Source organism: Andrena cerasifolii, chromosome 2 (assembly GCF_050908995.1).
Source record: "Andrena cerasifolii isolate SP2316 chromosome 2, iyAndCera1_principal, whole genome shotgun sequence".
NCBI classification, from domain to species: Eukaryota; Metazoa; Arthropoda; class Insecta; order Hymenoptera; family Andrenidae; genus Andrena; species Andrena cerasifolii.
The window spans coordinates 15,878,300-15,894,231 of NC_135119.1; the positions used below are offsets into that span (position 1 = coordinate 15,878,300).

General features: G+C 42.9%; 1 protein-coding gene across 1 annotated transcript; it reads left to right on the forward strand.

Moving 5' to 3' along the window:
* Nucleotides 1-3,357: 3,357 nt before the first annotated feature.
* On the forward strand, nt 3,358-15,931 carry LOC143378699 (uncharacterized). Its single transcript, XM_076830618.1, has 18 exons — nt 3,358-3,734; nt 4,251-4,457; nt 5,538-5,854; nt 6,225-6,704; nt 7,017-7,524; nt 7,803-8,044; nt 8,130-8,327; nt 8,879-9,346; nt 9,679-9,723; nt 10,040-10,498; nt 10,585-10,746; nt 11,533-11,694; nt 11,770-12,147; nt 12,236-12,505; nt 13,286-13,899; nt 14,046-14,251; nt 14,341-14,525; nt 14,602-15,931. Exons 1-18 carry the CDS (start codon nt 3,596-3,598, stop codon nt 14,959-14,961), a joined length of 5,400 nt encoding a protein of 1,799 aa, XP_076686733.1. The 5' UTR covers nt 3,358-3,595; the 3' UTR covers nt 14,962-15,931.
* Nucleotide 15,932: the final 1 nt, after the last annotated feature.

The window sequence follows — 15,932 nt, forward strand, 5'->3', positions numbered from 1 at the left end:
GGTAATCGGTACCAGGGGGGCCAAGCTTCCCTCTTACGAAAGTTGAAGCAGAGTTTGTAGCGCCTCCTACCAATGAGGTGCGTACTAAACTGTGAATGTGTGAATTGGTGTGAATCGGGACGTATGTGTATGTGTATACGTGTAATGTACCGTTTACTTTAAAACCTGTCCACGGATCGTCGCGCCAGCGACACGTATGCAGCAGATAGAAGGATAAACATTGAAATTGAATATTTCTTCTTTTCTTAGGAAAAGAAAATATATTCAATTGCTTTGTATATCCTTCTATCTGCTGCATACGCGTCACTGACGCGACAATCCATGGTCAGACGGCCTTAGAAAGGGTAAAGCAGGGAAAGTGAGGACACTTCCTCGTGTCTGCGCCAAACATTTCTAAATGACGACGGTCGTCATGGTAACATTTCACCAACGTCGAAAGGTTGTGTGTCGTGCTCACTGATACACGTAGGTATGTGTGTGTGATGTACCTAGCGCCTCCTACCAATACGGTGCTAACTAAACGGGAAAACTTCAGCCAAACAAAGACGGCTTGGTCCCCCTGCCACATGGCAAGTGACTGAATCATAACCAATCATAACGGGACTTACCAGTGGCGCCACTAGATCAAATTTCAAGTACTTTTTCCCGCGCAACAGGTATTTCAGTTTGCCTGACATAGGGTGAATTCCACTTACGCTCAAATCGCCCGCAACGCCCGTGGTTCTCGTTTCGAAATTTATGAAAAATATCTTGGAATATGGAAGAGAAATCTGTGAAAAAGGTATTATAGGAAAATACAGGTTTTTAAATATAAATGACGACTCGAAAACAGGAACATATAATATATGATATTCATTTTATTACAAAAACGGAAAATTCCTACGGTCGTGGGCGCGGGCGATTTGGCCGTAAGTGGAATTCGCCCATAAACTAAAGCATCGATAGGCTAAACTTCCGAAAACCCCCATACCCCAAATTGGCTGAAATTTTTTTTACCATTTTGATGACATTCCCTACCTTACCGACGCAATGTAGTATAATCACAGACCAGGTATAGAATATCTATACCTCATTTTCGATTCAGAGGGGAATTCAGTCGCAAAGAATTGTAGAAACTGGCGGTGAGAATTGAAACTAACTCTGATGAAAATTGATTTTCACCTACGCACGGAAATAGAAGAAACTTGCAATCCCATCACAGACGAGACGTCGGTAATGGAAACGTTTACATTATCGATATTTGTCAAATCTTGCGCCTTAAACATACTTACGTATATGCACTTTAGCATACCATTCAGCAGATGCGAATACATAAACAGATTATTGTCTGACCAAATTGCTATTTACGGAGCTTTTTCAATAAACTGTAATTATTGGAAAATTTAGAATCTACTCATTTTGTCTTACCTAAGATTAATTATCATACCAATGACATTACTTACTTTAATAACAAATGCAATTATTCTATTAATAACGCCATGAGAAATTAAAGAGTCCTTGTAGAAAACACTGTGAGTGCCAAAAATCATATTCTATACTAAAGTATTACCATTAGCACGTAGAATATTTTCCGATAAAAACGTTTTCCTTTTCATTCTGGCACTTACAGTGTTTTTTCAAAGGGACTCTTCAACCGGGCAAGTTATTAGAGAAACACATCCTTGGCAAAGTCTTTCTAGAGCATGCTTGATTTCAGAGTAAAACAATCGGGATGACAATAACTCAAGCGTGTACAGTCAACGAGTGCACAATAGCTAGCGTATTATAGTTTGAATATAGACCTTCGGCTCGGTCAGTGACGATTGCAATTGTAATTAAAGGGTGTACCGGAAGCGAAAGAATCAATTTGCCGATAGTACATGAAAGAATACTTTTTCGCCCTGACGTGTATCGTGACCAAATACCACTTCGCGATACTAGTCGGGAAGTAATTAACCGAGACTTACTGTAGACTGTACATCCTTTAATTTTGAATTTCGGGGGTTTTAGATATGTTTATAATTGTCAACGGTATTCACCCCTTTTCACCTTTTAAAAGCAGATGTGTTGTTCACGGTTTACCTTAGTCTTATTCCAACCGGCTCGCGAGTCACACGTTGTGCCAGAGCACGGTGACTTATTTTCAATAGCATACGCAGTATTTTATATATGTTTTTAACTTTCTTTGAAGATGATTTAAACCAAGATCGAAACGTCGGAAACTAATATATATAATTAATTAATTGCAAAATAGCTTTGATGTATTATTTTAATTTATTAAAATATATGAAATATTATTTTAATTTCTTAAAATATATGAAATATTATTTTAATTTCTTAAAATATATGAAATATTATTTTAATTTCTTAAAATATATGAAATATTATTTTAATTTCTTAAAATATATGAAATATTATTTTAATTTCTTAAAATATATAAAATATTATTTTAATTTATTAAAATATATAAAATATTATTTTAATTTCTTAAAATATATGAAATATTATTTTAATTTATTAAAATATATAAAATATTATTTTAATTTCTTAAAATATATAAAATATTATTTTAATTTATTAAAATATATAAAATATTATTTTAATTTCTTAAAATATATAAAATATTATTTTAATTTCTTAAAATATATAAAATATTATTTTAATTTCTTAAAATATATCAAATATTATTTTAATTTACTAAAATATATCAAATATTATTTTAATTTATTAAAATAATAATTGTTTTAATGTGACCGATCCAGTGCGCCGATACCATTGTAATTAACCGAGACGTTCCTAATTAAACAACTCAACTAATCAGCAATACCCACTGGCAATATTTCTCCAGGCACATGGAATAAAATCTACAAAATGAAGAGAAACCTCTAATCCATCCGAAATCTAATCTGAAAATAATAAGACCGCCTGACTTACGCGAGAGAAAAGCGCCTCGCGCGGCGCATCAACTCGGGAAGTGACTAATTAAAGCCTCGATAGTTAAACGACGATGGCATTCGCTCGCGGAACAATTAAAAATAATAAGCCCTCCCCTATCAGCCTGATTTTCATCTCCGTCACCGTGGACTCCGCATCCTGCATCTCCACTCGAAAGCCACTAGGCGAAAACGCCGCCACTGATTCGCCAGGCTTGCATCGCGGAATGACGCAAGCTCTCCGCAGATAGCGGACTGGTAACGGACCCTGCGCAGCCCCGGCTCGCACAAAAATCGGTCCCGATGACGGAAAACTCCCCCACCAGCCTCGGTGCCCCCGCGGCAGCACGTGTTGCCCGAATCAGTGTCAATAGGAGGGACGCGGAATTGTCATTAAAAGGCACATGTGTGGAATGCGCGCAGCGCGGTGCATCGGCGTTCACGCCGAGGAAAGGCGGTGGGACGCGGGCGATCGGAAAGGAGGGATCGAAGGAGGCGAGGAGGAAGCCGCGTGGGGAGGGTGACTGCATCATGGGACGACCATTAACATTCAGATAGGTTTCGCGATCCACGACAGATCTATTGGATCTAGCGGTCTCGGCGCGGCGGGCATCCCCTACGAGGCGAGTAGCTGTCGGCAGGAATTCGCTGTGAAGACCATGGTCTGACGTGCAAAGGGTAGCATGCGGCGGGACCACGTGAACCAGCAATGGAGAACACTGCGGCTGCCGCGCACCATCCGCGCCGTTCCCTCGGCACTGTGCCTGCTCTTCGTATTGGGGTTGCATCTGGCGACGGCGGACGTCACCATGCGAGATATGGGTAAGCGGGCCTGCAAATGTTCTTCAGGAAGCGTTGTATAACATGCACGAGCCGCGAACGATAGGGGCGGTGTATAGAACGCTGGATGGCATTATTTGGCCACGATCCTTGGCTCTACTTTATGCAGCGGGCGTATCAGTATGCCCGTTTAAATCGTTGTAGAGACCGTCGGCTTATTAGCTGATCTTCTATTGGAGACCGTTCGCTGTTGGATGTGTTTTTAAGTGATCTCTATTGCGTTAATTGAGCCGCTGCCCGTAGCATGCAAAATGCATGTTCCACTCTGGAAAGGAGGACTTCTTAATGGAACTGGTTTAAACGTTCCTCGTAACACGACGAGTTACGTCGGTCGGGTTCAGGGGGTTATTGGGTTTCCAGTTGTCCGCCGTGCCGTCATCGTGCCGTCATGCTTGTTTAATTGCGGCTCTCTCTCTCGGGTAGAATTAGGGTATACGAATGCTGAAGGGGACATTGATGCGTACGGGTGGAAAGATGGTTCTTTTTTGACGATTCCAGAAAGGGGCATCGTGGACTTGGTGGACGGCACAGGGATGCAGGAGGAACCTGTTGGAGTGACTGTGACTGATAATCGTTGCCAGAGGAACGACACTGTCGCCTACGAGATCTCAGACAGCGTGTTACTAACGATCAACACGAACACTCTGTTCCCCACTGGCATACCACGCGACTTTTCCATCCTAGTCGTCGCCAGACCGAAAATCGGTTGGTAGTTCATCAGATTCTTCAGCGTCGAACAATTCGAAGCCTTTTAAACTAGTTTAAGCATTGCTGGGCACACGCGGGGTCCATTTTGACCCCAGCTGGAATTGATTTTGTGAGTTACTTGCAAAGGAACATCCCGAACCCGGAAATTCGAGAAAGAAAATCTGAAACTTTGGAAATTTTTTACTCAAAAGCTATAACACATTTCTCAAAAAATCATTTTTCCTTTTAAGGACTGCAGCTAGTACCGTGCATTGTAATTTTTTTATTTAAAAATATTTTTCAATAACTGAGTTATTGCCTATCGAAACACGAAACCCGACACTCGAAGTACTGGTTCTGTTTTGTAAGTGGAAAATCTTGCTGAAAGAACTGAATTGAACAAAACTTTTGCATAAATCATTATTGACCATAGTAAAAGAAAATACAAATAAAATTATAACAATATACAAATTCTCGATGGGAAACTGCAAACGACTCTTTGTTAATTGATTTTACACTCTTTCTTATCTGGGTTTCGAGGTTTTGACGCTTCGAGAAACTCACCCTCACTTATTAGTATCGCTGTTTCAAGAAAATAAGAAGATTTTAAATCTCAAGGAGACTGAAGTCTGGTGTGAAGCTCGTTTTCGGAGTTGATTGAATGGAATTATATTACGCGTCAAGGCTGACCCCGCATACGCCCCAACGACTGTCGAGCTATCCGCCATTCGAGGGTGAAACGCAGCATCTGCCCTATATTCTGAATTTTTAAATGCTACCATTCCCGGTACTACATCTTCTGTGCTTTCAAAATTTGTACATACCTAGTGCATCCAGTGCCGACAACTTTACAAAAAATATTAGAGTTTTTATAAAAACTCTAAAACCTCGAAGTGGATTTTCTCGCGACATTTTAAGTTTCATAGCGAGCACTTTGCGTTTACTTTGTTATCGTATACTGTACGCATTAACTATCCCCTGTCTTTGACCTAAATCCATTGGTAACTGGAACATCGTACACCCTTCTCGTCGATTTAAAATTTTAAAACTCACGATTCCGAGCGATCAACAGCTATTTTGATCGATTGTGAAAATTAGGGTACCCCGCTGCCACGCTGTTCGCCATCTACAGCGACAGTGGCGAGGAACAGTTGGTGCTGTCATTGGGAAGTGACGTCACACTGTACTACAGCACAAGCCCGGACGACGACGATGTACCGATTTCGTTTGGAATCGATATATCAGACGGGAAGTGGCATCGTCTGGGAGTCAGCGTCAAGGGCGATGCCGTTACGTTGATCGTTGACTGTAGTAAGAGAATTACGAAAGAGTTACGCAGGAACGTCGGGGGAACGATCAGCGTCAGTGGCATTGTGCTTATTGGTCAGCAGCTCGTCGAAGGGAACGCATATTTGGTGAATACACAGGGATAAATACAATTACGCAAGCTTGCGTGGCGTCGGCGTGTTTTCACGCCGAGGGATTCGCACCCTCTTTCACGTTCTTAGGGCCTTTTCGAACAAGACTCTCCCCTGACTCACTTACAAGGGGAGGACACCATGTGGTAGACACCGATTTTTATGAGCTTTGGCGCGATGGATCCATGTCGAAAATAATTAAATAGGTGTCCGAGCGTTTCAGCCAATAGGCCTTAAGGGGTTTGAGAGCGATGCAATAAATATTTCCAATACTGTATATTAATATTTAAAAAGACCTTCGTTCATACGATTAACATATGAAAGCTGAAACTTGAAGTGTTTCGTTGAACCTTGACTGAATTTACAGGGTGGTTTAGAGGTGTTGAAGATGGCACCGATTCCAGACGCAGCTTATGAAATGTGCACGGTTTTCGCGCCAGATTGCAGAAACCGCACGAGACAAATATTAGGGCAAAGCTATCCAACCGTGCGAAATTATGGATCTGAGATACGCACCACCTCGTCTACTTATAACGACAGCTCCAGCTTTCCTGGTGGCGCCTTTGCGACTGGCAGTCCGTATTACGAAACGAACTACAACACTGCCAATTTACCTAGAAACTATGGTAGAACATATTCCACGGTACCTGGATTGAATGTTCCTTACAACAGGGAAAACGAAACATTGGGAAAAGAAGCAGAGGAGGATTATGAGGAGGGTAACGAAGGAGGAGCCGAAGAGGGATCGGTTGAGGACAATGAGGACTATAATTTACCTTACAGACCCACGAATGCGACATTTGCATCGAGACCGACTGTGGAAACGAGTCTTCAGAATCAGAGCATTGTAAGTTATTCATTACCACATTTAATGTTTCGATATTTACAGGGAGGAGTTGAAAGATTTTGTAAAACAAACTTGGAAATGTTGTCATAATCTATGCCTTATTTAAGAGAACGTATCTTTTAGTAGGAAAATATTTTGCGTCAGTTCAACCAATACTTTTTTTAAAAAAAAATCCTGAATTTGTATGTTTTTTCGACCCTCTTGGTAGATGAAAGAATTTTCATACTACAATATCAACATACCCATACTTTTCAAATACACAGTAAAAGCTTCTAAAGCTCATAAATACTAATCTGAAATGGACTTTCCAAGATTTTCAGCGGCATTGGTATAACTGGGGCGGAAGTGTATCAAGCAGCCACCCAAGGAACACCTGAAATTTCCGGGAATTCAATTGGAGGAGTTCAAGAAACCCCAAAGTACTCCGAGTCTGGCGATGGATCGTATTACACCAGCGATTATTATAATTCACGGGGTCCACCGGGGCCGCGGGGGTTTCCTGGACCCCCGGGCGTACCTGGACCACCTGGTAAAAAGGGCGAACCGGGAAGGGACGGGCTGGCAGGTTTGCAGGGCTCGCCCGGTGTACCGGGCAACGTTTTCATAATACCAGCGTTGAGCCAACAAGGCAACGAGAAGGGGCCAGACACCCAGGCGGAGGCACTGAGGCAAATGCTTTCGCAGCACATGATGGCCATGAGAGGCGCTGAAGGGCCCATGGGCCTGACGGGCATCCCAGGTCCGGAGGGACCACCCGGGTCTCAAGGTCAGAAGGGGGAACCCGGTGAAGTCGGTGAACCTGGACCTCGCGGTGAAAGGGGTGAGTTTCACAAAGTTCTTCTTTCTTGCAATGTTAACTTCCAGAAAAAAGAATTGGGCCGGGTCTTTAACTTTCCGGGGTACTGCTCTTACCACTGAGCTACCCGGACTGTCGACGATTCCTCCCCTCTTAATTCATAGACACCTAAAGATAGTTGCCGCGCTCTACACTATTCCTCGTCTTCATTCTACACAGCCAACTTGGAATTAATAAAATTAGTAGTGGGAGTTTACCGCATTTTGCCTGAAAATAAAAGTAAATTTGATGGACTGATTTAGGGATACCTGGGAATACTGGTAGAGAAGGTAGACGAGGTCGACCTGGAAGGGATGGCGAAAGAGGTCTCAGTGGGCCGTCTGGAATGAAAGGTGAACAAGGTGGACCTGGATTGCCAGGACTACCAGGCGATAAAGGCGAAAGAGGGCCTCCAGGTGCTAGTGGAGATTCAGGTTTACCAGGTCACGAGGGGATGCAAGGTGATGATGGGCCACCAGGTCTACCAGGCTTACCTGGTGAAATGGTAACGGATATACTTTGAAGAAATACCATTATACGAGCGACTCAAGCGACTATGTAAAGTTGCGCACCTTTTGAAAATGTTCCAGGGTGCCAGAGGATTCATAGGACCCCGTGGCTTTCCCGGGATGCCAGGTAATCCTGGTATTCCCGGAAGTGAAGGTCCAACTGGGGCGAAAGGCAACACTGGTCCGCTGGGCCCGCCAGGCGCGCCAGGAACACCGGGTCCAATGGGCCCCGTTGGTCCACCGGGGCCTCAGGGTCATTTGGGTCCAACTGGTTTAGTTGTAAGCTTGCTTAGAGCATAGAACTTTTGTCTAAACAGATGATGTTCAACGATTTTCTTACAAAAAACTCTGAAACTTTGTGGATATGTAGGGGATTTCCTCCTGATTACGGCGCAATTTGTTTTGCTACCCAAATTCACTCCAAGGGGGTGAAATTAACCCCTGAAGATTCAATCCAGTTCAGATTTCACATGAAAAAACCTATTTTAGAAAACATTATTAATATTTTTGTTTATAACTTTTATCTAATTGTTTAAACAATTGATAAATCTTTCATGATTTGATAGATCTAATTAAAAGAATTAACTTTCGTCTTGAAACTTTTTTCTATCTCTTAAAAATTGCGTGTTACAAAATAAAATCGAAAAATAGCGGAATCTTCAGGGGTTAATTTCACCTCCTTAGAGTGAATTTGGGCAGCAAAAAAATGCATTGTAATCAGGAGGAAATCCCCTACGTATCCACAAAGTTTCAGAATTTTTTGAATTTTCGGGTTCGGGATCTATTCTTGTTAGTATATGTTGAGGAATAATATTTCACAATTTTACTAGGGGCCACAAGGCAAGCCTGGGATCCCTGGTCTCCCAGGGGCAGACGGATCACCTGGGCACCCAGGAAATCCAGGAGTCCCCGGAATGAAAGGTGAACAGGGACCACAGGGACCGCAAGGACCGATAGGTTTTCCAGGAGTTCGCGGGGTGAAAGGTGACGAGGGAAAGCGTGGTGCGTCTGGTGAACGCGGTGACAAGGGAGAAAGAGGCTTGGAGGGAGAAAAGGGCGATGCAGGTGCAAAGGGTGAACCTGGATCGTCAGGTCCGCAAGGAATTCCTGGTTTGGAGGGTTTAGAAGGTCCAAAGGGTTTCGAAGGACCAAGAGGTGAAGCCGGGTCGACTGGACCTTCCGGTGAAAAGGGTAAAACTGGGTCTCCTGGTTTCATTGGGTACCCTGGGAATCTTGGTGAAAAGGGCGATAAGGGACAGCCGGGGAGACAAGGTCCTAGTGGGGATAAAGGAGAAAGGGTACGAATCGAAAATTTATATAAAACTGAACTGAGGCTGTGAGAGCAACAACGGACTAACTCACATTTTTTTCGAAATTGAGTTAGTAGCAATATCGTATTGCAATAGGCTCTACTAATTATATAAAATAAGAAACAAAATTTTGTTTAATGTGGGTTGGTGTGTTATCGCTCTCACTGCCTCAATTACTCCTCGGAATTAGTAGGAGAACAAAATACAAACTTTCATGGGGCAGAAATGTATTACTCACTGCCTCACTTACTCCTCGGAATTAGTACGACAACAAAATACAAACTTCCATGAGGCAGAAATGTATTATCCTTTTATTTTAGGGGAATAATGGCGCGCAAGGGGAACGTGGCGAGCCAGGACCTAGGGTAAGTAACAATATTATATCAGATAAAGAATTATAAATAAAACAGTTACATGCAACATAATTAAAACAGTTATTATTTTAATAAATTAAAATACGCAGTATTTTATATAGGTTTTTAATTTTCCTTGAAGATGATCTAAACCAAGATCGAAACGTCGGAAACTAATATATATAATTAATTAATTGCAAAATAGCTTTGATGTATTATTTTAATTTATTCAAATAATAATTGTTTTAATCTGACCGATCCAGTGCGCCGATACCATTGTAATTATATCAGATAAATACTGATTTCTGTTATATTATTTTCTGTAAAGGGTTTCAGAGGCGCTCGTGGAAGACGAGGTGCAGAAGGGTTACCAGGGTCGAAGGGTGACACTGGACAGCCTGGTCCCTCAGGATTGCAAGGAGAACCTGGTCCATCTGGCGTCGAAGGCCCTCGTGGCTTCGCAGGACCTCCAGGGCAACCTGGTCTCGATGGGAAGGACGGAATTCCTGGCCCACACGGAGAACGTGGACCAGTTGGTGACTCGGGACCACCTGGGCCATCAGGGGCATCTGGCGTCATAGGTCCACAGGGTCCAGCTGGTGAGCCAGGTCAACCAGGGGAACCTGGAATTCCTGGAAATCCTGGAGTTCCTGGAGAAACTGGCCCTCCTGGCGAGCAGGGGAAAGAGGGGCCCCCAGGTCATGCCGGTTTACCAGGAGAAGAGGGTCCGCCTGGGCCTGGTGGTCTGCCAGGATTTCCTGGAGAACGTGGACTGAGTGGTCAACCAGTTTGTACCATGTTTAACAATTGAAACTGCAACATTCTATACCATGCTGTAAAAAATTAAAAAAAAATCTTGCTTCTTTAATAAAGGGAATACCAGGCGCCAAGGGAGAAACAGGACCACTTGGACTTCAGGGTCCATCAGGAGATAAAGGAGCTCAAGGGGAACCCGGCAAAGATGGCGAACTTGGGCCTCGGGGAAGTCAAGGCCCAAAAGGTCCACCGGGACCTGTTGGTTTAAAAGGAGATATGGTAATAATATTTTCAGTAGTGCAAATTAAGGGGTCTCCCTACGTTGACGGCCTGAAAAGGAGCGTGATATTTGGGATTTTTTAAAGAGAAACCTCCAAATTATATTAATTGAAAACTGTATGCCAATATTTGTACATATTTAGGCAACATTTAAAAAAAAAAAAAAATTAAAAACGGTACCTGAAACTTTAAACGCGTTATTCTCAAAATGATGTTTTTCGAATTTGTTAAGATGATATCTCAAAAACCAATCACCCGATTTACTTCAAACTTGGCATATATCTTCAGTAGATGTCCCATTCTTTCCGGTACTAAAACTAAGTCGGTTTTTGCAAAATTAGACTTTTGCGACTTGAAAAACCAGCGATTTTTTTGGAGAAATAGATGTCTGTTTTAGATGCTGCTATTTTTTTTAATTTTCAGTATTAGTCATTTAATCTAGTTCGGGAGATAGCCGCACTCATACAGATTACAGAAATTTTTAAATTTTCTATTTGAGATAACTACAACGGTTGATTTTATGCTAACAATGCGCATATGATTTTCGTAAAGTGCTTTATTTGAAGCACTATAACTCCGGATATAACCACTATTTTTGCATACAATTATTTTTTCATATTCTCTAAAGATTGACAAATGAAGCCACAAAGTTGGAAGTAAATATATTTAATGGTTTTGTTTTAAAAAATTCCCAAAGTTCGCATCATTTTTTGTTTGTCCGTCAAGGTAGGGAGACCCTTTAAGGGACGATAGAATCATGTTACAAAGTATACTTTGCTCTACTAGGGTGAACCTGGGCCAGCAGGGCCCATTGGGCGTGATGGTTTACCAGGACAGCGTGGCTTACCAGGTCCTCCAGGTCCCGTTGGAGTTCCAGGGGAAGATGGCGATAAAGGAGACATTGGACCACCTGGTGAAAAAGGATTTAAGGGGTCTCAAGGAGAGACGGTGCGGTTAATTCAATTTACGTTATACGTCAGTGAAGTAGAAACTATATAATGTATGTATAATTAATTTCGACAGGGTCCTCCAGGACCATCTGGAATACAAGGACTTCGTGGTGAGCCTGGCTCCATCGGCCTACCCGGCGAAAAAGGACCACCTGGAGAAATTGGTAGACAAGGCCCAAGAGGTGAAGACGGTCCTGTTGGCGCCTCAGGTCCACCTGGCCCTGTAGGACCGCAAGGATTACCAGGTCCACCTGGATTGAAAGGAGAAGTCGGAGATGCAGGCGTAGTTGGACCCGTGGGGCCAGCTGGGAGTCCAGGCGAGCAGGGTCCGAAAGGACCTAAGGGTTCTGAAGGTCTGCAAGGTCCTCCAGGGCCTGAAGGTCGTCAAGGAGAGAAAGGGGCCAGTGGAACGCCGGGACCTCCGGGTACGAGTGGGCCTGAAGGGAAGCTGGTACAGGAGCTTGCATTTTTTAGTAATCTTTAAGAAATTTTGAAGAGTGAAATGTGTAGGTATTGCATGTTTATGGTATGTGTTTTAGGGTGAAAGAGGGCATCCAGGCCCAAAAGGGGAGGAAGGTAAAAGCGGTCCCTCAGGACCACCCGGTAGTCGTGGAATAAGTGGTCCAGAAGGCCCAAAAGGTAGTGTGGGGCCTCCTGGTTTCCCTGGGCCGCCTGGAGAACCAGGATTAGTCGGTCCGAAGGGAGACCCTGGTAAAGATGGCGAGGATGGAAAGTCTGGTGATCCTGGACTTTCAGGGGAAATTGGGCCCCCCGGAAAAGAGGGACTGCCTGGTGCACCTGGAAAGCAGGTATAAAATTATATGTATAGAGTATAGTGGAGCAAGAGTGCGCGCTTAAAAGGTTAGACTTCCATAAAATGCTTGGTATTACACTGATAGTCATATTATGTAAAAAATAACTACTATCCTTTATTATCGATAGGCAGTGACTTCATGCAAATTTACCTGTCACAGCTGATATATAACTTTTACCCGATATGTGGGGCAAAGTTCGTATGTTATGGGGTAAAAGAACGCAACGAGAAATTTTCACAATAGTTGTGGTAATATAACAAATCAATCCTGTTATCTGTGAGGAGTACTGAAAATTTCTATTAGTACTTTTGAATAGAAGAATTTCAGCTCTTTCAGGTGACATATTCATTAAAATATTTACTGATCAATTTATAAGAATAATATTGATTCCTAAAAATGAGAAAATTACATCAGAACTAACGAATTCAGTACTTACCGCATTGTACGATAATAAAACGAAGCACAGCTACACAATTCGACACTGGTGAATCCGCCTTGATTGACAATTGACTGTCAATCACCATTGGCAGCTGCCACAACTCAAACAATGAAATTCTCATGATGCGAACTTTTACCCACTGCCAACTTTTACCTACGTCTACTCTATTGCTTTGCTGGAGAGAAAGTATTCGAAGAATGTGTGTCACTGAGTTATTTAGAAATTCAATTAATCTTTGGAGAGTGTTCAGGGAAAACTAGTTTACTACCGAGTCTTTAGCAAATTGCAAGAAAGAGGGTTTTTAAAACTAGACAATTAATCAGTACATTATTTAGGGACCAGAAGGCCCAGCAGGATTGCAAGGAAGCCCAGGTTTGCCAGGCGAGAAGGGTGATATGGGCCCGCCTGGAGCATCAGGTCCTCAAGGCCCCACAGGGTCCCAAGGTTTACCAGGCCCAGCAGGTTTGCCAGGCATGAGAGGTCTTCCAGGACTTGCAGGAGAAAATGGTCCACCAGGGATGTCGGGAGCGGTTGGTGCTCCAGGAAGAGTTGGGCCAGTTGGACCGAAGGGTGTGAAGGGTGACAGAGGCAGACGGGGGCTCAAGGGACACCGTGGTGAACTAGGTCATGTGGGCATGAAAGGTGAGCAGGGCGAGAAGGGCGAGCAAGGTGTGAGAGGAGCTTCTGGTCACGAGGGGCCCAAAGGAGACCAGGGACCATTCGGGTTTCCTGGCCCCAGAGGAAACGATGGACCTCCAGGACTTCCTGGCATGGAAGGACCACCTGGACCTAAAGGAACTGCTGGCAATGACGGACTCAAAGGCGAAACGGGTCCCGCGGGGCCTCCCGGGCCCCCTGGTCCACCCGCGGAGCAACCAATGATTCCTCCAGAATTACTGTTCACGCAGGAACAATTGCTGAGGAAGAAACGTGACGCTTCGAAGAACACGTAAGAAGCTTTGCGTGCTATAAAAGGCAGCCTAAATCATTCGAATAAAAACAGTTGTAAAACATTAATTCGAATAATGCCCAATTTCATCGAAAATGTGAAACATGTTTCTACAGGTGCCGTTGTAACGTGGTTGCTTGTTGCAGGGGCGACGCTGACGAGAAAGATACAGACTCAGAAAACCTGGATGACCATATCGGGGAGGAGTTGGGGCCCAAATTTCTGGACATGTACAGTTCAATATACGCCATGAGGCAGGAACTGGATCGGATACGTAAACCAATTGGAAGCAGAGAAAATCCTGTTAGGACTTGCAAGGACCTCTTTTACGGGCATCCTCATTTCAACGATGGTCAGTGCTCTGTTTAATACATTTCAGGATTTCATGAATAGGTATTAAAAACCTACACTTAAAACAATATTATATAAAAAAAAACACAGGCTGGTATTGGATCGATCCAAACCTAGGAATGGCTGACGATGCAGTCTACGTATATTGCAACATGACGAACGCAGGTGAGACCTGCGTACATCCCGACATCCATACGAGTCAAATGCCGAACATACCATGGAGAAAGGAAGATAATAAAACGGACTGGTACTCGAATTTACGCGGAGGATTCAAAGTGAGTCTACAGATGCACGTAGAATGATGTAGAAAAATTGGAGAACCTTCCGTCGTTCCTTTTTTTACATTTACAGATCACATACGAAACTATTGGCGTGGTTCAATTAAATTTCCTGCGCCTGTTGAGCCAAGAAGCTTATCAGAACTTCACTTACACCTGTATCAACGGCGCTGCTTGGTACAATGCCCAGAATTCCAGTTACAATTCCTCGCTGAAGCTGCTCGGCGCGAACGAGGACGAATTCTCGTACACCGGTGCCAGGCCCCAGATCTTAACCGATGGGTGTAAGTCGCGCAAGAACAAAGGGGAAACTGTGTTCGTGGTCCAGACTAAGCAGTTGCAACAATTACCACTGGTGGATTTCTATCCAGTCGATTACGGATCACCGCATCAGGCGTTCGGTTTCACGGTCGGGCCAATTTGTTTCAAGTAAATCGCTCCGCGGAATCTCCATTGGCAAGACTGACACACGAATGATACATTATTGTCTTCCATTAGCTTCGCTCCGTTATTATGACATCGAGACGAATAATCGAGGTAGGTACATAAGTATCACTATCACGCCCAATAATTCTTTTTATGTACTTATGCCAAGCACTCGTGTCATTTTCGTTGTACAGAGGCGTCAAAAGGAAGTTTAATACTCGTGTCTTTACGAGCCTGCGTATCAAACTTAATGTAACTACATAGGCTTTGCGTGTTACGTTCTTATCACTGGTTAAAATATAAATTTCAAGATGGAATTCTGTCTCAGTGAAGCTATCTTAATTCTGTCACAGTTTAATCTTTCTTTTGACCACCACTGTAGATATCAGAAGAAACCGAAGAAGTGTCGTTAAGGACTTAAGTAGAACGTAAGAGGTGCAATGTAACGTAGTTACTGTAATTTATACGAAGTACACTGTTATGTATTGTAATCGGATCACTGCCACTAATATGTGATGTATATTGATATTCTGTACAGGCCGACTTTTTTCATATGTTTATAAGTAAAATGCAATGACGAAATAGATGTCTGCTCATCTGTAACGAGAACCTTACACTTTCGAACACACTCGTATCATTATCTACTACTACCTAGTGCGAGAGTTTAATATACAATTTTTAACATAGACTTTTCAAATACGTACTTATTTATAATTTCTTGAGGAACAATGAATAAAATATGCAGCGTCGTGCTGTCTTTATCTAGTGAAGCCTGATTTCGTAATGTTACGCGATATCTATTCCAAAGTGATAATGTATATGTTTTCCCACTAGCTTCCAGATATACACGGTGTTTTAAGTTAAAATTAAATAGGCTCGTGGGATTCGATTTATTTTTTACCAGTAATTGAGTAACAAGTGTTAAAATGAAAGGAGTGTTGAAGCTGCGATTCAATTCCTGTATGAAGAAAAATAGAT